General features: G+C 39.2%; 2 protein-coding genes across 2 annotated transcripts; one reads left to right on the top strand and one right to left on the bottom strand.

Annotated features, from left to right (window-relative positions):
* Positions 1–975: 975 nt before the first annotated feature.
* Positions 976–5,011, bottom strand: LOC103412066 (putative casein kinase II subunit beta-4). The gene is made up of 5 exons (XM_008350667.4): positions 4,416–5,011; positions 3,558–3,776; positions 2,442–2,551; positions 2,186–2,351; positions 976–1,526 (listed from the first exon to the last, which is right to left on the bottom strand). Exons 1-5 carry the CDS (start codon positions 4,675–4,677, stop codon positions 1,396–1,398), a joined length of 888 nt encoding a protein of 295 aa, XP_008348889.2. The 5' UTR covers positions 4,678–5,011; the 3' UTR covers positions 976–1,395.
* Positions 5,012–12,649: 7,638 nt separating this feature from the next.
* On the top strand, positions 12,650–15,735 carry LOC103445066 (cytochrome P450 714C2-like). Its single transcript, XM_008384035.4, has 5 exons — positions 12,650–13,081; positions 13,187–13,413; positions 13,571–13,815; positions 14,081–14,456; positions 15,144–15,735. The coding sequence occupies exons 1-5, from the start codon at positions 12,796–12,798 to the stop codon at positions 15,567–15,569; spliced, it is 1,560 nt and encodes a 519-aa protein (XP_008382257.1). The 5' UTR covers positions 12,650–12,795; the 3' UTR covers positions 15,570–15,735.
* Positions 15,736–26,384: the final 10,649 nt, after the last annotated feature.

Consider the following 26,384-nt stretch of genomic DNA (forward strand, 5'->3'; position numbering starts at 1 on the left):
TTGTTGGCATTGCAATTCACAGAGCTAGTTCAAAGGCATAAGTTCTGAAGTTTTTCGACATAGTAAATGCCGGGATGTGATAAAATGTGTGGTTGGAGAGAAAATAATTTCTTGCAGTCACAGTGATCAATAGCATTGGCATATTCATAGACATTTTGTTAGGGTTTTCTCAATCAATGTACTTGTAGTTTCATTAGTTAGGATTTTGTTCAACAATGGAGGGTGGAAGGGTTTTGATAATTGAAGAAGATAAATAATACATTAAAAGTGATGTGGGATGTATTTGGAATAATTTTTTTTTAAACTAATAAAGTCGAAATTGTCATTGCATAGTAGAATAAATAAGTAATTTAATATTGAATTTTTTGTAGGGTGCATTCAACAATATGCGGGGTGCTAATAAAAAAAGCCATGATAAAATCACCTGTGAGGATTAAACCAAAAACAACTAAATTTTGTTTTGTAAAATTACATTACTAACTTTAACATTTTTGTTGTGATAGAAAACAAAAATATCTTCTCTTTTTTTATTGACAAAAAGAGTTCCATCAATACATACTTCAGATAAGTTTAGACGTACCAGTTCCAATCATGTCTTTAGATGATCCAAAGGAAAGTTCGCATCCCTTTCGGACAACGACCAATTTGTTTCTGTAGTTCGAGTGTTTTTTTAGCTTTACTTTTCAGGTCGGACATCTGCAGCGAAAGTTTTGTTTACATCACGGAGAAACTGAAAATTTTCGTCCACCAGTGACAAATTCTCAATCTCTTTGATTAAAACAAAACACGACTACAGGGACCTGGTCGAAAACCTAATTGTAAAAACAACAAAACTACAGAAGCCAAATCCATCACTATCCTTGTAAAAACATCCAAACTACAGGGACCAAACACCACCTTGCATGAACACAATGAAAAACTCATGTTCTAAGTGCGATTTAACTTCAAATACTACCGTTCTTGGCATTAAATCCATCAAGCAAATAATAGTAGCACATTAAATATATAAACAGGAATGTTGTGTCTAAGGGGCATAAGATAGTTGTGTCAAAGGGGCATAAGATCGGAGCATGATTAATCATAGTAAATGGAATGACAAACACGAACCGCTAATGCAAAGCACATCAATCTCAATAAACAAAATGAAATAACTTACAAGCGCTCCATTATCTCATGATTAAAAATCAAAGAAAGGTTTGCTATTTTGCTCTGCAAATAGGCCAACTTGCACTTTAAGCATTTCCAATGGTAGATCACTTGTAGTAGTTTCTGAGCTACTGCATCTTACCTCACTTGTCGCAGCCAGTCCCTTTACCAACGGAGGCATGAAGCAAGATAAGAACCAAGGCTGGTTAATAGTAAACCTCATCACAGGTTTTTCCGCTTGCACTGTGGTTACGGCTTGTGGAGCTTGAAACCAAAAACTCTTGGAACATAACTCTGTGTCGCCTTTTGTGGCTTAAGGTGTCCATAAGTCATCAAGAATAGGTGCGGAAATGTGGTTCCAAAATACGCTCCATCAATATCTTCAAAGTGTAAAGGAAATTGAGATATAAAATCAGAAAGTCAAACAAAACTAGAATATGGTAAAATACTAACAAGAGAGAGAGAGAGAGAGAGAGAGAGAGAGAGAGATTGAAAAGGAACAAATGAAGTGGTTTCATAAGCAGAGTTATGCAAATCTGATATTTGTTTATAATATTAATATCAGTCCCAGGAAGGACATTACACCCTACTAACGATTTATTAAAGCTCATTTATAACCACCAGCAAACATTCAAGTGCCTGCAAATTCAGTTGTTACACTTCCCACTCAATGATCAAATAAAATGCATGCCCAAATTTCATACTCCTGATATTGACACTTGGAAATGAAAGACATTGTTGACCAATTAAAGTAGTTTTTTTTTTCAAGCAGTTGCACTCAGCCTGGTGCCAACGACAAGAACAGAATGAAACTGCTAAAATGTAGAAGACCCCAAGCATAATATTAGACTGTCAAATGATATTTCCAAGAGAACAACATTGAACTTAACTACAACTTCTACAAAAGACCAAAATGGGTAGATTTCTTTCGTCAAAATTTGTAAGAAGACTCATCTAGCAGTTGAAAAGCCAAAACTGAAAAGAGAGAACTATGAAAAAAACTTCGGTGCGGATGCAAAATTTAGGCATTAAAGGATACTGCCTTGGTACTTCGATCGAGGGTAATATATATCTTCGCACTTGGGGCAGTATATTTTTACAGTGCTTGAACGAGGAATGTCCGATTGACCAACTGGAAGGCAAGGTTGTCCACAGCAGTACACTCTTGGGCATCTTCCAAAGTCATAGTTCTTGTACTTCTCCAACTGTAGAACTTTTAAGATCAATATTCTAACCAAAAAAAAGAAGATACAATAAGAAGCCAAAATGCAAACGTACAATGGTCAAAATCTTACCATTGCAGACATTCCTTTGCTAGTCAGTATGTATCGAACATGAATAAGACCGTATAGCATCTCAGCTGCTGATTCAACCAACTCATTCTGCTCTTCAGTGAACATATCACCTGGACATAGTCCCCATTTATTAAGTGCCTCAATCTCAATGACAAAAAGGAAAAACAAGCACAACCAGAGCAGATACAGAGAGAGACAGCAATTCAGACAGACGGATAGAGAGGATATTAGAGCATTAGCTCCTGGGTATACTTTATTTCATCGTACCTTACAAGTTACAACCCACTATCCAAGTTTCAACCCCAATATCATCCTTTTTATACGTTATTTGGAGTTCTACCGCAGTTTCATCTAGGAATTGCATGCTTTCACTTTTGATCTCCAAGTCCCACGTTGATATTTCAAAATTAAGTATTCATATTTCATACCCATAAAAAAAAATTTAGACCAAAAAACCATACCAAAACCTAATTACGAATCTTTATTCCTCACTATAATGCTAAATGCAAAACCAACTCAAGAAAACAACAATATTAATGGGCTGCTGGTGTCCACTGAAGACAGGGTCGAATGTTGTCACCCAATATCCAGCAAGATGTCCACCACCAGTAACCATACTACACATGTCAAGGCATCTTGATTCAGATCTCACATAGGGCCACCATTACCAATTGAAAACTCAATAGGGTGTCACCAATCTTCTTTTTCGCCAACTACTTCATAAGTTTCATATCAATCTGTAATCCACTAGACTACTTTACTTATATTAACTAGAACTGTACCAATTTATTTTCATGGAATATATTTTCAAGAAACTTTCCAACCAACTAAACTGCACATGCAAACCCCCTACATTATATAACATATTACCTGGCTTGTCTCGAAATCAGTTTATATAATTCAAGCAGACAATTGATTAATTTCCATAAAACACTAATAGCATTTCACTCCAAGGAGATTTATTAAAAGAGAGTGGCCTAAATTTAACAATCAAATAGTATGCAATTGTCATTACTTTTACTTTAAAAGATGTAAACAAGATGGTTTTGAAGGGAAAAAAAATTATGCACATGCATTCACACACAACAAGCCCCATTAGCATAGACAAATTCTTACCATGAGAAGACTCAACATCCAAAATCAGATCAAGTGCATAATCATAATATGGAACTTGACTGCTCAATCCACAGAGATTAAAATCATCTTGGATGTATTCATCATCAACTTCACAAAAAAATTCATTCCCTCGCAAATTGCAGAACCATGAAATCCAAGAAGTGTCATCTCCATCAGAACCACTGACATCTGATTCTTCACTGTCTGTTTCAGATTCCTCTGCAATTAAAGCAAACTAACTATGTAAGAATGACATGGCAATTTCCAATGCAAATGTCTACCAAGTAGATTTTTAGTCCTCTTCTACGGATTTCATGCGTATTCATTAGTCAAACACTAAAAAGATGTAAAGTTACACAAGTGTGAGACTAGAATTTGGAAAAGAAATAAAATTGAAAACTTTTAAGACTTGGAACACCTAAGAATCTTTCCATTTCAAGTAATCATTCTACTCCGAACAAGCAATAAATGAGTGAACTTTCAACTTAGTAATATCCTAGTTTTTGCAAAAAAATAACTAAAAGTAGCATATTACATAATCAGGGCCCCTTTGCCAAACATAAACTCAGCATACAATAACATTAGACCCACATTCCATATATTCTCGGTGACTAATCCGTAATCATAAACATAAAGGACGTTGAATTACAAAATTAGCATGTGAAAACGAGAAAACCATTTATACATGGAACAAACCCAGATCATATAAGAAAGTTTGTAGTAATGATCTTAGTCCTAAAACACATTACTAGCTATCAACTCCCAATAAAAATACGAAAACGAAAACCATTAAACCAAAATCCAACAAATTTAAACCAAATAAACCGAAAACAACTAGAGAGCAAAAACAATACCGACCATCAGAGCATTTGTTCTTGGCGAGCGAGGCGGCCGTGGCTGCCACCGCACGGTGATCAAGCTGAGATTTACCAGCGGAAGTGGAGGGCACAGAGAGCCTCTCTTTGTCTTTACTGTTAGCCAAAGCTCTCGATGTGGATGGGGTGGACTTCTCTAGGTGCTTGTCCAGCGCATCGTTGATGCGCTTGCGGTCTAGCGACCCACCAACAATCTCTGTTTTCGACGACCCGCCACCGCCTCCACCGCCACGTTCCCTATACATGGTCTAATTTCGAACCCCTTTGGGTGAATTTTGGCTCTTGGATTTGAAGCGAGGGAGAAGGGTGGGTGTCAAGCCCTGTGGTGGCCTTCCATGGCGCGGTGGAGAGTTTGAATAAAACCCTAGATTTTCGAGAGCGGGGTGAGCGCGGTGTAGGTGTTTTGGAGGTTCTGAGGATCTGAGTGAGATCGAAGATTAGAGACACAGGGAGCGAGGGGGGACGAAGGAGAGAGAGCTAGGGTTTGGGCGGGGAGGGAGAGATGGGGCACGAGCTGTTGAGCAAAATGCTCTTTGGTGCCCCCCGTCTCATCTTTGTTTTCTAGTCCCACCGTTTATTGTTTTTTATTCACCTTCTTCATTTTCTTTATTTTTTTAATAAATGTTTTTTTTTACAACAGTCTAGTTGTATTCATTTTTATGTCATAAGTTCAAATCTTGTAGACGAATTCGATGCCAAATTAGCCTGCCCATTGATGACTTAGTTGAACTTCCTCTCTCCTTAATGTAAAATATATCATTCTACTAAAAAAAGTGCATTTTTTCTACCAAAAGTGCTATTCAAACTCATTTTTACATTTTACGCACACTTGTTATTTTTGACTCGATAATCTTCTTAAATTTATTTGATTCGATGACCTAAAATTGAGAAGAATGTGTGAGAAGTATAAATAGGTTTATGGATGACACTACCCTTTTTACCTATAATTTAAATTTTGAGATTTGTGAAGTTGATATACTAAATCAAACTCATCCAACGGAAATCAATTAAGTAATGAGCATCACTATCATTTTAGGATGGTGAGCAAAGTTTTTTTTATTTTTTATTTTCTTTTAATTCAGCTCTGAAATCTTAGCTAATGTGTCTCATGTTCGGGCCTTGAGTTTGGATCTGAGTCATGCGATTTTAAGTTCCAAATTCAAAGTATTACATCTTAAATCTCGAGTCTTAACCAAGTTTTTAATCAATACTTTTAAAACGTAGACGTTTAATTCGAAAATAAGATGTAGGATTTTCGCACTTTATTGAGTGCAGGAACATAAATTTGTGCTCATGGTCTCGAGTTTGAGGTCTATGCCGTATGTTTTTTTTCTTTCAAGTTTTGAACTCTGTTAATCATTGACCTAATGCAAGTCCAAGGTTGAGACATGTGAGTCCAAGGCTGAGACATTATGTAAAATGGTTACTAAGATTTGCATGATCAATAGAAATGGTCACTGAGATTGAAAATTAATAGAAATGGTCCCGAAGATTATCCATCGTTCATGATTTTAGTCATTCCGTTAAAAACTTTTTGGGCAATTTTCAAAGCTTCATAATTCAATCGATTCTTTACCAAATTCGACCCATAATATATCAAAATAAAGATAAGAAAGTGTAGAACAAGATTATATCTATTTGGAAGCCCAATAGTTGTTGGAGATGGCCGGAAAATAGCCTGAAATGTAACTAGTCCGAGGAAAAACTGGAATACTCGCCGAAAACTGGGTAAGCTTTAAACGTTCATAACTTTTTCAATACTTAACGAAATCGAGTGATTCACAAACGAAAATCATATTTCTCGACGAGACAAAGAGAATGGTATCTTTCTTTACTGCTAACTTTCCATGGTTTGGCAGGAAAACTACTTGAAAGTGGCTAACTCGAAAATGGTTAGCCACTTTCGAGCCGTTGTCCGACCAAACCACGACGAGTTAGTCTTCGAAACAGGTACCATTCTCTTCGTCTCGTCAAGAAGTATTATTTTCGTTTTTAAATCACTCGATTTGGTTGAGTATTGAAGAAGTTATGAATGTTTAAAATTTACCCAGTTTTCGACGAGTTTTTCAGTTTTCCAACGGACCAGTCACTTTTCATGCTGTTTTACGGCCATCTATGGCAACCATTGGGCTTCCAAATAGTATAATCTTATTCTACACTTTCCTATCTTCATTTTGATATATTATGAGTCGAATTTGGTTAAGAAATGATTGAGTTACAGAGTTTTGAAAATTGTTCAAAATGGTTTTTAACGGAATGACCAAAATCATGGATGATAAACAATCTCAGAGAACATTTCTATTGATTTTCGATCTCATGAACCATTCTATTGATCATGCAAATCTCATAGATCATTTTTTATAATAACCCAAAGGTTAAATGCTAAAAAATGACTCGTTTTAGTAAAAATTCATCTCTAATAGAGAGTTGGGCAAAAAATGTGTGGAACCCACCATGTCAAAAGTTGGCCGAAAGTCAGCCCCCTCCAAGCCCGATTTGCCATCCTCTACAATGTTATCCAATGGATGAGATGGACCCAATCATGATCAATATGTTAAAACTATTTCCAAATAATGTTTTACAAAAGAAGCATCAGAGTGGGCTGCTCGAAAGCATCAAAATAACATTTTCAATTTGATAATTGATAATTTTCAATTCAATTTGTAGAAGTTAGCTGTCAGAAGGAATTAAAAAAAAAGATTTAAATTTTTATTATTATTTTTTCTATAAATGCCTTTGGTATTTCTACACTATTTTTCACATTCTTTTAGTGATAAATGACACCCAAGATATGTTCGGATATTATTTTTTAATGTGGTAGCTTAATTTAATTAACGAATAAACTTAAAGAAAAACTTAAAAATAATAAAATTATTGAGGGACTATGTTTTAGCCGGTTAGAGATGGTATATAAAAATGGTATGGTACTATTCATTTAAATATAATTTTTTACAAAGCTATAATTCTGGACATAATTATATTTAGCCTCTTTCAGTTAGAGATTGCCTAACGGCTCGTTTGGTTCGCATATTAGAGTCTAAAGAATGGTATTGAAGTTTTTTTTTTCATGTCTAATGAGTATAATTATGAGAATGATGATAGGCAGGTAAGAAAATTCTAATCGAGTATAAGAAGCCACTCATAAAGATACAATGAGTTTACAATGCGAGAAAAAAAAAGCATGCCTAAAAGGCGAAGTTTTAAAAGGCGTGGAGGGTTTAGCGCCAAGGCATTTAGACGGGACGCATGCGGAGATTTAGGCTTTTCTAAAAAAAAAAAATTTAAATAAACTTATTATACGTATAAATAAAGGTGTATTTATACATAAAAAATAGAGTAATTAAGATCCCTTACATTGTTTCATACAGCTGACTCCAATTTTTTCTACTTTTGTTTAGACTAAACATCTATTTATTTAATATTTATCCATTTTTGTTCAAATACACACACACATATCCATTTAAGTTAGCTAACAACTAATTTTCTACATACACACACACACACATCCATTTAAGTTAGCTAACAACTAATTTTCTACAATCAAAGAATTTTAAATTAGTGGCTTTATTAAAAACATTAACTAATTCCTCATTATCATTAAAAAAAGAGTAACTTTTTGTTTCTCTTATTATATTTAATTAGTCTATTCTTTCATTAAAAAAATTTATTAACACTTTCATACGAAAACTTCATTAATTTGTTAAAATTCTACGTATACAACAACAACAACAACAACAATAAAACCTTATCCCACTAAGTGGAGTCGATTGTATGAATCCTAGAATGTCATTGCGCTCGATTCTGTGCCACATTTTCGTTTAGATCCAAATACTCCAAGTCTTTTCTTGGAGTCTCTTTTCAAGTCTTCCTAGGTCTATCTCTACTTCTATCTTGTAATTGCATCTTCTAACCGGAGTGTCTATAGGCCTTTGTCTGGGACCGTAGAAACTTCTTTTTGAACGACTCCACTCAAAATTTTATGTATAGTTATATATAAAAATGTATTTAAAACTTATGGTACATTTGAAAATAAACGTATCAATTTTTGGTACATTTAGATTTTAAATGTACCAAGAAACAAAATTTACCATAAAATCAAATGTACCCTTATTACAAGTAATCAAACGTACCAATATAATCAAACAATCATACAATCAAACGTACCACAAATAAAATTGTAGAAAAAAATGTTTAATCAACAAAAATCAAAAGCGAGGCGCCTACATCAAAACGCCCCTAAAAAATTACGTATTATATTGGGATACATAAATTGTGAAATAAAATGACATATAGATTATACAATATCAAAACATATTGAAAGTATAGGAGACAAACATTTAATGACTGTTTATCCAATTATTCAACAAGTCTTGTACAATTTATTAAAAAAAAATGAAATTCATCTATGTTCTGTTAAGTTAGAGTCGTAACCTAGGTTGGTCTATGCCCCCTTCTTAATTTTCAAAAGCTTAGGGATTAATCGAGGCGGTGGCTAACTCCTTAACGCCTAAACGGGGATTTATAAAACAAGTGCTAAATGAGAATAATTCTCATTTATGTTTGAATGAAATCTTAGATTATGATCATCAGCTTGTTATAACAATATATATACTACTAAATAGTTACTTAGAAGCTATATCGCAATTACAAGCAGCTAATCATTAAAGATAGGTGTTAAAATAGCTCTAACTAAAATCGCAAAAATGACGAGGCAATTCTTTATATTCGGTAATATCTTTTGCAATCTCATGCTAAGGTTGTTATAGAATGAGATTGTTCATGAGATAAGAAAATGATGCAAGATGATGGCAAAAAGAAACTAAATAAAGAAAAATGAGAATTGAAATTTAGAATTCATTATTTTTTTAGTGCGAGGAGAGACCTGAAAATTCCAAAAGCTCAAACAATCTCACAAGAAAAAGGCACTAAACACAGAAAAAGCAGTCTAAATATTTCATTAATCAAAACATCCAAATTTGACCTTACTTTCAGCAAGAAGTGGGATTTGTAACATTTATAATTTACATTCAGAAAATTTGAAAAGACAAAATGAAATAAAGCTTCAACTAAAGCCCTCAGAAAACTGAAACTACAAAAGTTAATCAGAAATCTGAGCAGCACCTTATTTAACACACCACTTGGTTAATTGAAATACTTAAGACCCTTTCCAAATACTCCTAACGATCCATGAATGTATTGCCAACACATTTACATCCTTTCCAGGTTAGATAAATTTCGCCCTCGAATTTGGAAGTCAGTTCTCCTCAGTATCACCTTTGAATGGAATCAGGTGTTTCATATTGAATACATTAAATGTACGAATATGACTTGGTAATTTTAGGCGATAAGCGTTTGGGTTATTATTTTCAAAAATCTCATATGACCCAATTTTTCTTGCAAACAATTTGTTGTAATTACCAGCTGAAAAGCGATCCTTGTACAAAACAGCCGAAACAAAATCTTCTACATCAAACTCGACCATGCACCTTATGGAATCCGTATGAGCTTTTGTATTTCTAACTTGATTCTTGAAGGCATTTATGAGCCATGCTATGGACCTGTTTGACGTTATCAGTGAAAGTTTTTGCCTTGCTACTCTTTCTTTTCTTGTCTGGGACATAAGCAAGATCAACTGGTGCCCGCAAAATTAAGCCATAGATAATACATAGAAAGGACACATTCCAGTGCTGCAATTGACGAAAAGCTTGTAAGAGAACTTTGCAATGCATAACTTCTGATCCCACGACTTGAGATTTTCATCCACTAAGCAACGCAAAAATGTTTCCCAATGAGCGATTCACAATGTCAGTTTGCCAGTCTTTTTGAGGGTGATAGGCGATAGTGTAACTTCCACAAGCTCCTAAAAAAATAACTCAGAAGCTTGGTGTCCCGATTTGCAATAATTGAGCTTGGCAACCATGTAGTTGGTACACCTCATGAAAGAATATAGCAATTTTTGAAACCTGTTGTCTTCTTGAAGCAAGGTAATAAAGTGAGCCATATTTGAAAATCAATTGACCGCCACAAAAATTGGCTCCACACCACGTTGAATGCCAGACAAACTCAAAACAAAATCCATGCTTCTATCCGTCCAAAGTTGCGATGAAATGGGCAAAGGCATGTACAATACACCCAAGGTTTGCAGCAAAAGTATAATGCATTGCATGTGCATTTCACATGTCATTTAACCTCATCTTAAGTTAAATGATTTTTTGACATTTACTTACCTTTCACTGCTGTAACCAGTAACATGTCATTAACTGCAAGGTGTTTTACTTTCTTAAATGTCTCATTTACCTTGACTTGTAACTGCCTTGCGTGAGAAAGGTGAGAAGCTTCGTTGCGCTCTCTCTCTCTCTGTGGTGCTATTTCATGCAAAGCATGCACCACAATTTCATTAAGTATAGAGATTAAGCGATTTCGTCTGTACTGATTGTTTTCATTGACAGAAACTCTCTCTAGTTTTCTGGACTCTTATATGAATCTAACCATTTGAGGTTCATATTTGTTTGATTCTTCATAAATCGATCTGTAAATCACTATTGATATTCAAAATTATCTATTTCTTTGTAGGAGACTTCTCAAATCACTTTATTGAGTTTGTTTATTAATTCTATCATTTCATGGCTGTTGGTTCTTGAATTGGTTTTTGAAAGGTTTTCAATTTTTTTTAGGGAGTTTTTTTTATGCCACCTAAAAAATACTTGCAAGGGAACAAGTAGTTGTAGTATAAACGGTTTAAGCAAGGTCTTTCTCCACTAGGGTCAAACGGCATGGAATAAAAATCTAAAATTTTAACACTATCATATTGAAAGACTCACGAATCTACTCCAACTAGAATTACTCTAAAGTTTCTTTGTAGTGGGACCATGATTTTCCAGGACAGAAGCTAGATCCAAGTACGCCTACCTCAAAAGTCCGGTTATGGACTCAACAGCCTCTATAGCAGAGCTGATTAATTAAATGGATCAACAATGCCACCATCATCCTGTTTCGAAATCAGTGGGCGAAGTTTGTGAACTTTGTTGAGATAGGACCATTCTTGTTCCACAAGATTCAGGTACCTAATCCAGTATGGAATCAATATGTTTCCTATAACCTTGGAGCCCTTACAATCTAATGATTGGCGTGCGCCGCAAGTAATCACACTAATGAGGATACAATATCTACTTCCTAGATATCCTCATGGATTCTCTCGGTTTAATATAGATTCTACTATCCTAAAAGGTTCTCTCTTCGATTGATATAAATACATCATTTTAGGATTCATCTTTGGTAACTCAATCTCTGCACACTTATTCACTTCTCTAGCGTATTGCTTTAGTCTTAATATTGCTCACTAACTTGGTCATCTGAGAGCCTTTGACCGGCACACCCCCGGGTTCTAGGCTTATTTATGGTTGTGTTTCCTTTTACACGTAAACAGATTTGAGCCTCTCCATCACTCACGGTGTGTGAATTTGGTTCCAACATCCATTTCATGACTCTATGCTCAAAATAAATTTGCATGTCCTAAAACAAAATACAGCACAAATTATCAAAACTTTACCAAAATGAAAAATAAATTATAGTTAAGAATAAGATAATATATATATATATATTTATAGAATAATATCGACTCATCACTTTACAGTTCAAACACCTCAGCATATTGAAAGAATTTTTATTCTCATATCATTTGGATTCATATAGGATAGTATATCTTATAGATTCAAGCACAACTTGTGTTGGTTTGCTTGAATATTCAATGACTCACTCAAGGTTCTGAGTTAGCCTTGAATGAGTTGATTCGATTTATACATTTTGCAAAGAGGTTGATGGAGATGGATCATTGGAGTCATGCTACCTTCATTAGCTGGAATACAAATCTATAACAAAAGCGTCGTTGCTACGTAGGTACTATAACTACCACTTAGAATAAGTTTTTCTAGAGTGGTTGAGTTTGAAAAATTGTACTCGAAGAAATATTTTTAATGTAGCCTTACCGATTACGTGAGAATACCTCACCTGCAGTGCCTACTTTATTCCTCTTTATCAGATTGGAGTCCATATGGTGCCGACTCAGGACTTGCCGAAAAGAGAAAAACATGTAGTGGGTGCTACACTGCAAAGAAACTCAGAAGAGGCCAAAAACAAAGAGAAGACCACGAGTCCTGGTCGCAAGTTCTGTACAAACTTGTCTGAATCCATCCTGTGAGTGTTAAATTGTTAATTGACAAAAGAAAGAGGGATCCTATCACTTTAAATGTACTAAAGACCACAAAAGAAATTAAAAAAACCTGAATATCTAGCAGGAACATAGGTGGATTAAAACGAAAAAGGAAGGGTAGAAAGACAAGAAGAAGCTGAAAACAGAAGCAACAATGGCAGCAGCAAAGATGACATTGTCAGTTTTGTTTGGTGGGTTTTTTCTATTACTATTATATCTCTACGAGTCTTTGGTTTTGAAGCCAAAAAGGCAGAGATCAAAGCTTGAAAATCAAGGGATCAGAGGGCCTCCTCCTTCATCATTTCTCTTGGGAAATATCCCAGAAATTAAAAGCATCAAAGCCAAGGTGTCGAAGAATTCAAGAGCTCCAGAAACTAGTATTTCTCATGATTGGCCTTCAACCATCTTCCCTCATCTGGTGCAGTGGAGAAATGAGTATGGTAATTCCCATAGATCACACTACCTTTATTTCTCTGTTTTCTCTTTGGCCGTCTTTGTGCTGTTGGATTATACATGCATGCCTACTTAGTAGTAATTGGTGGCAGGGTCAATCTTCATGTATTCAAGTGGAAGCATACAGCTAGTAAGTGTTTCAGATGTAGACATGGTGAAGGAAGTTAGCATGTGCACATCTTTAAACTTAGGGAAGCCAGCTTACCTATCCAAGGACCGGAAGCCGCTGTTAGGCGAAGGAATTCTAGCTTCAAATGGCCCGATTTGGTCCCACCAAAGGAAGATCATTGCTCCTCAATTCTACTCTGATAAGGTTAAGGTAAATCACTCAGTTCAGTTGTAAAAAGATTGCTTCAGTTTGGTGTTTGTGTGAAGGTGTAAACTTTATTAATTTACTTTCGAATGTATTTGAGAAAAGAAAAAAAATTCTTTGCTTTCGGTATGACTAATGTTTATGCTTGCAAATCTCTTTGAAGGGTATGGTGGATTTGATGGTGGACTCTACCACCTCGTTGTTGAGGTCTTGGGAAAGTAAAATCGAAAGCGAGGGAGGAATTGCAGTCTTCAGAGTTGATGAGGATTTGAGAAGCTTGTCAGCTGACATAATATCACGATCATCCTTTGGAAGCGATTATTCACAAGGGAAAGAAATTTTCTTAAAGCTCAGAACTCTTCAAAAAGTCATGTCCCAGCTGGGAAACATTGGGATTCCTGGCTTAAGGTATATATATTACAAGGACGCTCAAATGATCGTACTTAATTTATTTAATAACCATAATAGATATTGTTGCAGTGGTTTTGTTTAAGTTGTGCTGCAGTTACTGCATTATGATATATGGTCACTTAAACAAAAACAAGCGGCGTTGTTTTTCATTAGCAAGTATCTGAGATGTCATTAGCAAAATACAGTACAATATGCTCACTATATCTTCAAATTCCTCATTCGTATCATATTAATGCTTCCGTTAATGGCCCAAACGATATAGATACTTGCCAACAAAAAGCAACAGAGAGATATGGAGATTAGAGAAAGATATCCGCTCAATGATATTAAGGGTTGCAAACAAACACAGTATGGAGGCTACTGATGAGAAGGACCTTCTGCAAATGATACTTGAGGGAGCCAAAAATTATGACGATGCAGATAGTCTATTTTCTGCTGGTCTCTCTAAAGAAAAGTTTATAGTAGATAATTGCAAAAATATATACTTTGCTGGCCATGAGACCACCGCCATCACCGCATCTTGGAGCTTGATGTTATTAGCTGCACATCCAGAGTGGCAAGCACGTGTTCGTGCTGAGGTGCTTGAGATTTGCAGGGGGACTATTCCAGATGCTGATATGCTTCGAAGCATGAAAACAGTACGTTAATTACAGCACATATACAAATCTTCCTAAATTTTACTCACTACATACATTTGCTAGTGATCCTGTTTGGGATAGTTTTTTTTTTTTGTCCCCTGTTCTGGCAATGCATGGTAAAACCGCTTTTAATAGTATTTGACATAAATCGACAAAAGTCAGGACTTCAAGGGAGGTGGATTGTCTGTCCTCCATTTCCATACTTTTCCCATTCTCTCTTGTTTTGTGTGGTCACGGTTAAACCACGTCAACATTTTATATTCCTATTATTTTTGTTTTATTATTTTTATAAAAAAATTAATATAAAATGTTGATGTGGCTTAATCGTGACCATACAAACAAAAGGGGATGTGAAGAGTATGGAAATGAGAGCGCAGACAATCCACCTCCAACTTTAAGTGCTTCAGAGAAGTACATATCAGGAAGCCATTCTGGGCCAGAAAAACACCTGAATTTTTAGACTTTTAGTTGAAACATTTTAAATGCTTCCAACAAAACTACTGCTTTCTAACAAAGGCACTATTGACTAAAAGCATTTTATAGTTATACAGAAGCACTCTCAAACATGTCTAAAATTAAAATATCATGTGGAATTCCATATTTGGAATAAGAATTTATTTCCTTTCAACAAAAATTATATATACTTATATTCTGAAATCTTTATAATGTATCTGTATATATTGGCAGTTGAATATGGTGATTCAAGAAACATTGCGTCTGTACCCACCGGCCGTGTTTGTCATAAGACAAGCTTTGGAAGATATTAAGCTCAAGGACATCATAGTTCCCAAAGGAATGAACATTCAGATTCCAATCCCAATACTGCAGCAGCTGCCTGATCTATGGGGACCCGATGCCCTCGATTTCAATCCAGAAAGATTCAAGAATGGAGTTCTTGGGGCTTGCAAGGTTCCTCAAGCTTATTTGCCATTTGGAGTTGGTGCTCGCGTTTGTGTGGGGCAACAGTTTGCCATGACAGAATTGAAGGTGATTCTGGCTCTTATAATATCCCAGTTTTCCTTCTCACTCTCACCTACATACCAACACTGCCCAGCTTTTAGCTTGGTTATTGAACCTGGAAATGGTGTAAATCTCCATGTGAGGAGAGTGTAAAATTATGTTGCCAACAGTCGATTTTATTATCATAGGGCATATAGATCGGCAAACTCTTAACTTTTTTCTTATAATGTCGATGTAGGATGCAATGTGGAAATGGATCATTTGCAAACTCTTTTCTCACATATTTGAAATAAAATGCAAGCCCTCCTTTGATTGCTTATTTTTCTTATTAATATAACAAGCTCACGTTTTACAGGACGTAATCACGATTTGAGAATCGGGTGGGCTGTACATAAGCCAATATTTTTGCTCAAATTTGGTGAAGTTGCATCAATTTATTCATATGTGCTCAAATTTAGCAAAGTTGCATCAAATTTATGTTGTCGTGTGTCAACCAATTAGTTTTGGAATGTAATTAGGTTTCCTTAGGTTAGGGTGGATTCCTTCCTAGTTTGGTTTTAACTCTCCTTTAATATTTCTTGTACCACAAGTTGTGGGATGTATACATATGGCCTCCATATTGGAGAGATGATACAACAAGAAGAATTAACCAAATATGCAAACTTTATCTTGGCATCAGAGCTGAGTTTTTCGGCGTGGTCTCTTTCTCTAAACCTAATCCTATTGTCTGTAATCTAACCCTATCGCTTGTGCTGCGTTCTGAGACAAGGGACTCACACGCAAGACACCCAGAAAGCCAAAACACAACTTTGCTGCTGCTATGGCTGGAGAAGGAGTAATTATTCCAATTGGGGTTTCGATTCCTAGTTCAAATGAATCTCCAAATGAGTACCTTATTGTTCAGATTCAAAATCAATGATTCAAACTTTAAAATTTGGTCGAAGATGATGGAGGTTCACGCGGAAGGATTAAATAAGATGGGATATCTCAATGGAAAGACTTCGGCAGTGGATGAGACAGAACTTGGGTTTTTGAAGTGGTACATTGAGGATGCAATCGTCCAAGGATGGCTGCTAAAAACTTTGGAACCACATCTGTTTGGCCTATTCATTGAGATACCAACGACACATGATATTTGGGAGAGTGTCAGCCAAATATTCTATGATGGGGTAGAAGAGTCCCAATATTATGAGCTACGATGCAAGGCAACAAGGACATCCGGTGAATGTCTATTTTGCAGAACTCAAAAGGGTATGGCAGGCGATGGATAAATGACGTGCCAACAAGATGGTGTGTGCAGCTGACTTGAAGAGTAGGAAGGACGATCTTAAAAAAGATGGGGTGTACGACTTTCTTGCAGGACTAGATGACTCATTGGATGCGGTTCGAAGCATGCTTATTCAATCGAAAACCGTCCCTGGAATAGATGAGTACTTCAATACCATTTGGCGAGAAACACAACACCATGCTGGGAGAGAAGGATGCTGATAGTGGTCAATTAATGGCCATGGTTAGTAAACCATTATGTGGTTCTTCACGTTCTATAAGGAATTTGGAAAACGATGAATGACAAGCTACAATGCACCAACTGCAATGGAACTCGTCACCCAAAAGATACTTGTTTCGAAATACATGGATATCCCGAATGGTTCCTGGAACGAAGAAAGCAAATTAAAGGAAAACCAGGCAACAAATGCCTAGCCCAAGCAAAGAAGGTTGAAGCTAAGCTAGGCATGGCTACGATAGCAACCCATTATGATGGTTCTGAAAGGACCAAAGCAAGACATGATGGGTCTGGAGGAATCATTGTCGTGGCAGCAGCCTATTATGATGGGCCTGGAATTCAAGGAGCAGCTATGAGCTATAGCACCGAGGGCCATGACTTACCCACAGAAAGGGAGCAAGAACATTGGGCAACAGTTGTCCATTCTAAACATGATTTCTTCTAATAAATATGATGGTCCAGGTAATAAGAGCACTACCTTAATTGGTTTCGTTGATCAAGATACAGGTTGGATTATTAACTCAGGAGTTACTGATCATATGACTTACGATCAAACCCTCTTCGTCTTTATGGCACCACTACCAAGGCATAACATTATCACGGCAAATGGGGGTGTTGCTCTAGTTACAGGGGCGGGCTATGTGGAACTTACCTCAAATCTCTCTTTACATAATTGTTTGCTTGTTCCCTCATGTTCCAGTAACTTATTATCTGTGGGCCAAGTCACTGAGCAATTACACTGTGTTGTGCTAGTGTTTTCTATTTTCTATTTACTTCAGGATATCTGAAATCAGATGACCATTGATTGTGGTACTAAGAGGAGGGGGTTGTACTATGTAGATGATGTGTCACGGGGATGTGTTCATCATGTTTAAAGTCATAGCAGTGGAAAGATGAAGATTGTTCAGATATGGCATCATCGATTAGGTCATGCTTTATTTGGAAACTTAAGGAAATTACTTCCGTCATTGTTTAATAATATTTCAGACTCTTCCTTAAAGTGTAATGTTTGCACCTTAGCTAAAAGTCATCGTGCTTCTTTTTCTCCAAGTTTTAATAAAATCACAATTCCTTTTGAGTTGATTTATTCTGATGTGTGGGTGCCATCTCCAGTTACTACTCAGCATGATGTACCTTGGTTTGTAACATTGGTCGATGATTGTACCTGAATGATATGGTTGTATCCTATGAAAAATAAAAGTGATGTGGGTGAAATCTTCGAGACATTCTTTTCTATAGTTTGCAACCAATACTCATATTCCCTGTTAAAATTCTCTGATCGGACAATGGCGGCGAATATATTATCATGATCTTTCTCAATTCTTCAAGGAACACAGTATCTTTCATGAAACTACTTGTCCTTAGACTCCACAACAAAACGGAGTGGTAGAAAGAAAGAATAGCCACATTCTTGAGACTACCCAAGCACTTATAGTTGCTGCATGTGCATCCACAGCATATTGGATAGATGCGGTGACCTATACCATTTACCTTATGAATTGCATGCCTTCTCGAGTTCTCTCTTTTCGAACTCCCTTGGCCGTGTTTCCAGACCATGCTACCCTCCCATCCACTCTTCACCTAGAACCATGAGTTTTTGGATGTGTAGCATATGTCCATCTTCGCAAAAATCAACAAAGCAAACTTAATCCGTGTGTAGTCCGGTGTGTTTTCCTTGGCTTTAGTCCACAACAAAAAGGCTATCGGTGTTACCATATGTCTACTCGGCATATGTATGTCACTATAGATGTCACCTTCTTTGAAGAGGAATTATTTTTCCTCCCCAGCCATACTTCTCAAGGGGAGACGACAACAGATGAGAACTATGGCTGGTTTGATATGCCAGCCGAATATGCAGGGCCCAATAAAGGAGACCATAACTGCCTCTTGGGAGATTGCCCACGTGGGCGTGTAGCAAGTGAAGAAAGCCCATATAGGCTGGTTAGTGAGCAAATAGGCCAAGCGGTCGAGAGCCAAGAATGCCCAGATGGGCCGATTACCGAGAAAATAAATAGCCTAAGTAGGCCAGCTGCTGTTGTCTCTTTAAACGACCCAAATGGGCTAGGTGAACAACCTAAGTGAGCCACTAAATTTCTAGAATAGTCAATGCACACAGTCAAGGTCTAGTCCACCTGATGAACATGGGGTACACTACTACTCCTATCCTTTTACTCCTCTAGTACCTGTCCAAGATCAACTGGATATCCCTGAGGTAAGTACTAACTTGCATAGAACTCAACTTGTTTATGTATTGCCTTCTAGACAAAACCATGGAAAGCATACTTTTCAAAGGAAAATGTGCAATATTCAAAGGAAAATGTGCAATATTCAATTGCACACTATGTTCCTACTCATAGTCTCTTGCCCAGTTATTGCACATTAGTTCAGCAGATGAAAGATATAAAAATACCCACGAGAGTAGAAAATGCCTTGAAGGATTCGAAATGGACACAAGCAGTGCAGGTTGAAATTGAGAATTTACAAAAGAATAATATGTGGACAGTGGTGTCACTCCTTAAAGAAAAAAACTAGTAGGTTGTAAATGGGTATTTGCCAATAAACACAGGGTAGATGGAACTATTGATATATACAAGGCAAGGTTGGTAACAAAGGGATACACACAGACTTTTGGTATCGATTATTAGGAAACCTTTGCTCTAGTTGCAAAGATGAATACCATTAGAGTTATGTTGTCTCTAGCCGCTAACTTTGGTTGGCTTCTGAGATAGCTTGACATAAAAAATACTTTCTTACATGGAGATTTAGAGGAAGAGGTATACATGTACTTTCCACCAAGGTACGATATTGTGAACTCGAGTGTGAAAGTGTGCAGACTTCGGAAGGCATTGAATGGTCTTAGGCAGTCACTTGAAGCATGGTTTGGGAGATTCTTTCAGGCTATGAAAAAGCATAGATACCGGCAGAGAAATTCTGATCACACTTTATCAATCAAGAGTAAGGATGGTAAAGTGACCTTACTTATCATATATGTGGATGATTGATTGTTGTAGGTAATGATACAAAGGAGATTGAAAGACTACAAGGGTGCTTGTCTTCTGAATTTGAGATGAAGGACTTAGGAAGACTGAAGTATTTCCTGGGAATTGAAGTGGCTAGGTCTCGTGAAGGGATATACTTGTCATAACATAAATACGTATTGGATATTTTATCTGAAACAAGTATGCTGGCGTGTAAGCCATGAAACATACCAATTGTGCAGAATCATTATCTTGCAATCTATCTAGATCAAGTTTCGACCAATAAGGAGTATTATCAAAAGTTAGGGGGAAGATTAATTTATCTATCACTTACTTGGCCGGATATTGCCTATGCAATGAGTGCAGTCAGTTATGTGGATGCAAATTTTCTCCTCTTCGATCTTGGACAATTTTGCACCTACAAAACAACTAGCACCTTAGGTTAAGGCCAAGAGCCTCACGCACCCACGATGAATGGGGGGGCTTTGGCCGAAGAACCTCCGATGCCAAAGTTAGAATTTTAGAGAGAAATAGTGTTTAGAATATTTGGGATTTTTTTGTAAGATAATTGGAACTAGTGTTTTGTGAAAATGGGACCCAATTTATAGGAGAGGAAAGGGTGATTTATTTTGGGGGGTTATGGAGATAATGGGCTAGTTATTTTGGGGAGTTATGGAAATAATTGGCTAGTTAATTAGCAAATAGTAATAACCTAATTAACTAGCTATTTGAATTTCATAAAAAGGGGGAGAAAATGGCAGCAACAAACAGAAAATAAAGGGCATGGCCGGCCCTAGTGGGTTTTTGGTTATAATTTGGAGGTTTAGTTGATAATTAAGGGATTGATTAGGTAATTAATCCCTTAATTAGTCAATTTTAGGAAATATGAAAGGAATACGTATATTATTTAGCTAATTGATTAGCTAAATAATGAAATGGGAAATATATGAATAAATTAGGTTTTAAGTTGATACCTATTTTGGGCACTTTTGACTTGGTTGAAGGATAATTGTCTGCTGCTTGTGCGTAGGAATCCCGGTATACCTCAAGGGTAGTTTTGTCTTTTTTTTGTCAAAAATCCACGTGTCGCCTTGTGATTATTTTTGGCTCCACAAATGCCCCCACACCTGTTGGGCTGCTTGTAGGAAAAGGCAACAGGTGTAGAGATTTTCTTGCTTTAGGAAACTTAAGACCGCTTCCTATTTTGATGTTGATTCTCTCTTTAAATGGAAATTAGATCCTTCTAGGAAAGGGAAATAAATTTCTCTCAAAGCCTATTTAAGTCCACCTTAAGTGGGTTATTAAATCAACTTTAGAGAGCGATTTATTCTACCCAACAAGAGAGAGAAAGTTAGAGAATATTTGTTCCCCCCCTCTAGCAATCTTCTACATCTTGTCCGTGCAAAGGACCGTCTTTCGTTGATTTCTTCGTCTTCTCCATGCCGCACCGATGTAAGAAAAATTTAATTTTTCTTGCCTTCTTCTTGGATGGTGCTATTGTAGGGCAGCCGTCGGGGTGGTGCGGCACATCGGCTGGCAAGGGCCAGGAGTTGGCTTGGCATGGGCCGAGGAGATGTCGTGGCAGGGACCACTGCTTGGGCAGCTTGGCTTGGCTTGAGCCAAGGGCAGCTTGTGCAGCTGGGGTCGCGGATTGTGGCGTTGAGCGCAATACTAGGCGAGACGCATGGCTCATGTCTTTTGGGCTCTTGGACCTGACTCGGACCAGGCTGGTGATTGAGAGAAATGAGGAGATTGTGGGTCTCATGGGCTGCTAGAATGTTGGGTTGAACTCCCCTGCTGGGTACCACGAATGGCGTTGGCTACTTTAACTCTCTTCGTCATGAGAAACGTAGGCTGCTCCCAAAATAAGAGGTGAATAGGATCAAGGCGGATGCATTGGTTCGTCCAATCACCGTTGTGGATCCTGCTGCAAGTGAAGGTGGGAAAAGGGATCTTCCCAGCCTGCTTAAGAGATGCCGGCTGAGAAAAAACCAAAAGACTTCTTTCGCTGCTTATGCAAAGGAGGAAAAGTTGATTGTTACTTATAATCAAGTGATCCACTTTAAGAGAATCGTCGATAGGCTTGAACCCCAAGTGTTGGAACTTCAAGGTGTACTGAAGATCAACGAAATTTTGAAGAAAGAAGTGGATGAGCTGCAGCGCGTCCATGTTGGTATTGGTGAAGTAATTGGAGAAGTTGGTACCCAGGCTGGAGCAATCGGGGGTGATGCCGCTGCTAAGAGCTTCGTGGCTGCTGAAGGTGTGGCGACCGAATAGTCATGGGATGTCCAGGCTGCTAAAGTGTAGTCATCTAGGTAGCCTTTAAGATTTTCTTTGTTTTTCCTTGTAGCTCTTGTTTTGCTTGAACTCCTTTGGCCTTTGCTAGTTGTTTATAAACATGTTTTCCTTCGCTTTTCTTCATCTTCGCTTCTTTTGTTCATGCCCTAACCTTTAGACTTGATAGACCAGTGGCAGGCATGCTACTTTTTTTATAAGCAGACAAGCTCGCGTAGCCTATGCAGCCGTAGGTGTTGGTGTAGAACTTTGCAAAGTTGTTAGCCATTGGGTTGGCAGCAGGATACCTTACTTACAGAAGCAGACAAGTCCGCGTAACCACTAGGCTGTTAACCTTGACTTTCTCCAATTCCGTAGGTTGCGCAGCAAGTATCACAACACTTTAGGACTTGGTATAGGTTGTTCCGCGCTTGGTAGAGTTGAAGCTTATCGACTACGTAGCATGTCGGCAGTGGATAAAACTTCGTATATGCGTGCTAGCTTGTTTAACCTTTCACAAGAATGTGCGGTTGTATAAGTCTAGTGTGGCTTTACTGCTCGAAGGGCAAGCCGTAGGCAGTTTTCAAGAATCCGTAGGCTACCTTAGTGCACTCGGTAGCAGCTTTAAGATTCTAGGGCAGCCGTCCATCGGATGTACTGCGTAATGTGCCCTCTCCGTCTCTAGGGCCCGGTTCCCCACAGATTAGGCCAAGAGACCCAAAATCCTTCAGTTAGCTAAGCTTTGAAAAAGACCATTGCGGCTACTTCTAGGAATCCCGGCGCAAGCCATCGTGCATCTAGTTATACTAGGGCAGCTCGGCTCATCCACGTCTGGATATTTGGAGTGTAGAGTTTATCCTCCCATTCTTGGAGAGCTGACCCATGTGGGTGTCGGGGAATTGGTTTACCCTCTCGAGTTGGAGAGCAATTAGTTTACCCTCTCGCACTGGAGAGCATGGTTGGTCCATCGGGGGGCGCAATTCCTGCGGTAAGTCCCTAAGAAGGGCGCGGTCTTCTTTTGAAGTGCAGGAGTGATCAGTTGTTGTAAGCATGCAGCCAAGCCAAGTTGTGATTACTTCTAAATTCCTCATTGAAAAACAAGTGAAACGAACGAGAACTTTAGCTGTAAGGTAGGAACTGCATAATAACTGGATAGTCCTCAGCTTGTGAGGTGGTGCCCGTCGAGCTTCTTGAGTCTTCGGGTTTTGATGTAGCGGGAGGTCACACATGGTACTTCTTCAGATTGTAGGCCATCCATTGTTTTTCAATCTTTTTGCCGCTTCATGGTGGCGAGGGTGTAATTACTCTTGCCCCTTACTCTGCTGATCTTGTACGGACCTTCCCAGATAGGATCCATCTTTTTGGAGCCTTCTCTGCCGGTAGTGATGAAGGCTTTTCTGCTCCGTCGACATGCAAATGCCAGAAGTCTCCATCGGGTGGAGTAGGCGCAGCTAGAGTGTGCTCGGCTACTTCTGAGGCATCGTTGGGCCGCTCTGTTGCGTCACCTAGGCTCGGCGTGAAGGCGCAGTAGAGAGCTGTGGAGATGGGGCCATGTCGTACGCAGCAGGAGATGCTCAACTGTCGGTATTGGGCCACTCTAGAGTTGAATCATTGAGCAAGGGTCGGCTAGGACCGTGTGGTGCGCAGCAAGAAATGGTACTCAACTACCGGTACATGTTGCTCCTATGTAGAATCTTTTAGGGTGACGAGGATAAAACTTGCTTTCGAGTGTGTCCTTCCAGTGTTGCCTTCGTCAGAAAACTTTACATTCGCCAGGGTCTACGCCTTTATCGTCGCACGTCTGGATTGGGCAGAATAGTACGTCATGAGGATGATTGCATGCGTTTGAAAGTAAAACTTGTGCTTTCGGGTTGCAAAAACTATCGCCAAAGTTAGCTTTTGAATTTTTAATAGCATCGAGGAGAGCTTTTGAACTGTAGAATACAGGTAACTGTGGAATATTGGTAGTCGGGCCCCCATCTCTTCTCGCATGATGGTAGAGCTTATTGCTACTTAAAATACAATCAAACATGTGAATAAGTCCTCCGCTGCTTCTAGGGAGGTGATGTCGGGTACTTCTTCAAGTCCTTGAATGTGCATTGGCGAGCCTCATCCCAAAGTGCATACTTCTCTGCCAAAGCAAAAGAGTCTGCCAGAGTTAGATCTTCTTTCATGATCAATTTTCCGAATAGCGGGTGGTCTGCTGGAAGTCCTTTTTGGAAGGCTACTCTAGCTATCGAGTCGTTGCATCCGACTATTTTTGCCTTCTCTACTTTGAACCTTCTCACATAGTCTCGAAGCGACTCATTTGGGTTCTTCTTGACGTCGAACAAATGATCAGACTTCTTTTTGATCGAGCGATAGGATGAATATTCTTTGGTGAAAACCAAAGAAAGTTCGTAGAAATTCCGGATGGATTGTGGCGGCAGGGTGTAGAACCAATCTTGCGCCTCGCCTTGTAAAGTGGTGGCGAATATCTTGCACATGAGATCATCGTTGTTTATTGCGCTTCGGTAGCGCTTTAAGTGTCTCTCCGGGTCTTCATCCCTTTTGAAAGATGTGAAATGTGGCATGCTGAACTCTCGTTGAGGCTCTGCCTGCTCGATCTCGTCCGTGAAGGGTGACCTGCTTATGTTGGTCATGTTCCATCGTAGTGCTTCGTCGGTGACCTCGTTGCGTTGGAAATCATGCAATCGCTTGGTCAAGAGTCTCTCTACTTCTTCCTGAATTTGCCTTTGTTGGGGTAGCGGAGCTCTCGGCTGCCCCCAGCCATGACTTGCTGGTCTAGGCTGCTCTTCCATGTGTTTGGCTCGTCTATGCCGCGGATGCAGTGCATGTGGTGCGTTCCTAGCAGGCGAGCGAGTTCTTCGCAGGCTACTGGTTTAACTTGAGCTGGATTGAGTGACTGCTTCTCTCCGTCCGTTGTGCTGCCTACTCTGATGTGAGGTGGATGATGCTCCTTGTGGGCTTAGCCATGAATGAACACTTTGTCCGGAAGGTTGCTCATGTTGACTATCGGAGTGTGACCCCAACCGTGAATGTATGCTCATTCGTGGGCCTAGTCGAGAGTACACGCTCCTCCACGTGCTAAGATGGGAGTATACGTTATCTCGGGGGCCCAATCAGGAATGTACACTGCCTGAACGTTCGGCTCGTGGCTGGTCGAGTGGCTGCTTACCGGGACGCTGCTGGAAAGGTTCGTCTGCCCTTGTCCTACTTCGGGATACCTCGTCCGGGGCACGTTGGATCCCGATGCATTGTGCAAGGGCGCTCGTCAACTCTATGACTTGTCGAGATAAGTGTTGTTCACCATTTGGATTGGAAGAGCTTGGAAGGAATGCGCCTCCTTGGGCAGTGGAAATGTGGTAGACTCCGGGCGTGAGATTTGAGTTGGGAAATGTCAAATCCGTAAAAAAATGTGGTGAGAATGCCCCCGGCTCGATGGTAGGTCCGGATGGTTGAGATAGTCTTGGGCCGACTTGGGCTGCTTGGAAAGCCACTGGAGCAGGATGGGCCGTGAGAGTGGGCTGCTCGTCGGGAGCAGGCTGGGTCACGAGAGCAGGCTGCTCGGCAGGAGCAGGTTGGGCCGTGAGAGTGGGCTGCTCGACGGAAGCAGGCTGGACCACGGGAGTGAGCTGCTCGTTGGGAGCAGGCTGGGTCACGAAAGCATGTTGCTTGGCAGGAGTAGGCTGGGCCACGGGAGTGGGCTGCTCGACGGAAGTAGGCTAGACCACGGGAGTGGGCTGTTCGTCGGGAGTAGGCTGGGTCACGAGAGCATGCTGCTTGGCAGGAGCAGACTGGGCCACGAGAGTAGGCTGCTCGACGGAAGCAGGCTGGACCACGGGAGTGGGCTGCTCGACGGAAGCAGGCTGCTCAATGCGCGGTGCATATGAATGCGAGGCTTGGGCTTGGGTCCATGTAAACTTGGATGGCACGGCTTGGGTCGTGGTGAAAGCTCCATGGACCTCGCCACGAATGGCTACCGAAGTAGCCACCGCGGTGGTTCCCATGGTGGCCGTGGTGAAGGCACCATGGACCTCGCCATGGGTGGCTACCGAGGTAGCCACCGCGGTGGTTCCCATGGTGGAAACTCGTGGTGGTGATGCCGCTCCTCTTATTGTCGCATTTTGCCTCACGGATCTCCGCACTCCCATTTCTTGAACACTAGAATTTTCACTTATGGAATTTTCTAAATTTCTAACCATTATATTT

Source organism: Malus domestica, chromosome 07 (genome assembly GCF_042453785.1).
Source record: "Malus domestica chromosome 07, GDT2T_hap1".
In the NCBI taxonomy this organism is placed as follows: domain Eukaryota; kingdom Viridiplantae; phylum Streptophyta; class Magnoliopsida; order Rosales; family Rosaceae; genus Malus; species Malus domestica.

Coding starts and splice junctions, on each gene's coding strand:
- LOC103412066 (XM_008350667.4), bottom strand. CDS start 4,677: ATGTATAGGGAACGTGGCGGTGGAGGCGGTGGCGGGTCGTCGAAAACA. Junction 2,552..3,557: donor GGATGTTGAGTCTTCTCATG/GTAAGAATTTGT, acceptor GACTATGTCCAG/GTGATATGTTCACTGAAGAG. Junction 1,527..2,185: donor TCGATCGAAGTACCAAGGCA/GTATCCTTTAAT, acceptor TACACTTTGAAG/ATATTGATGGAGCGTATTTT.
- LOC103445066 (XM_008384035.4), top strand. CDS start 12,796: ATGGCAGCAGCAAAGATGACATTGTCAGTTTTGTTTGGTGGGTTTTTT. Junction 13,082..13,186: donor GCAGTGGAGAAATGAGTATG/GTAATTCCCATA, acceptor AATTGGTGGCAG/GGTCAATCTTCATGTATTCA. Junction 14,457..15,143: donor TGCTTCGAAGCATGAAAACA/GTACGTTAATTA, acceptor ATATATTGGCAG/TTGAATATGGTGATTCAAGA.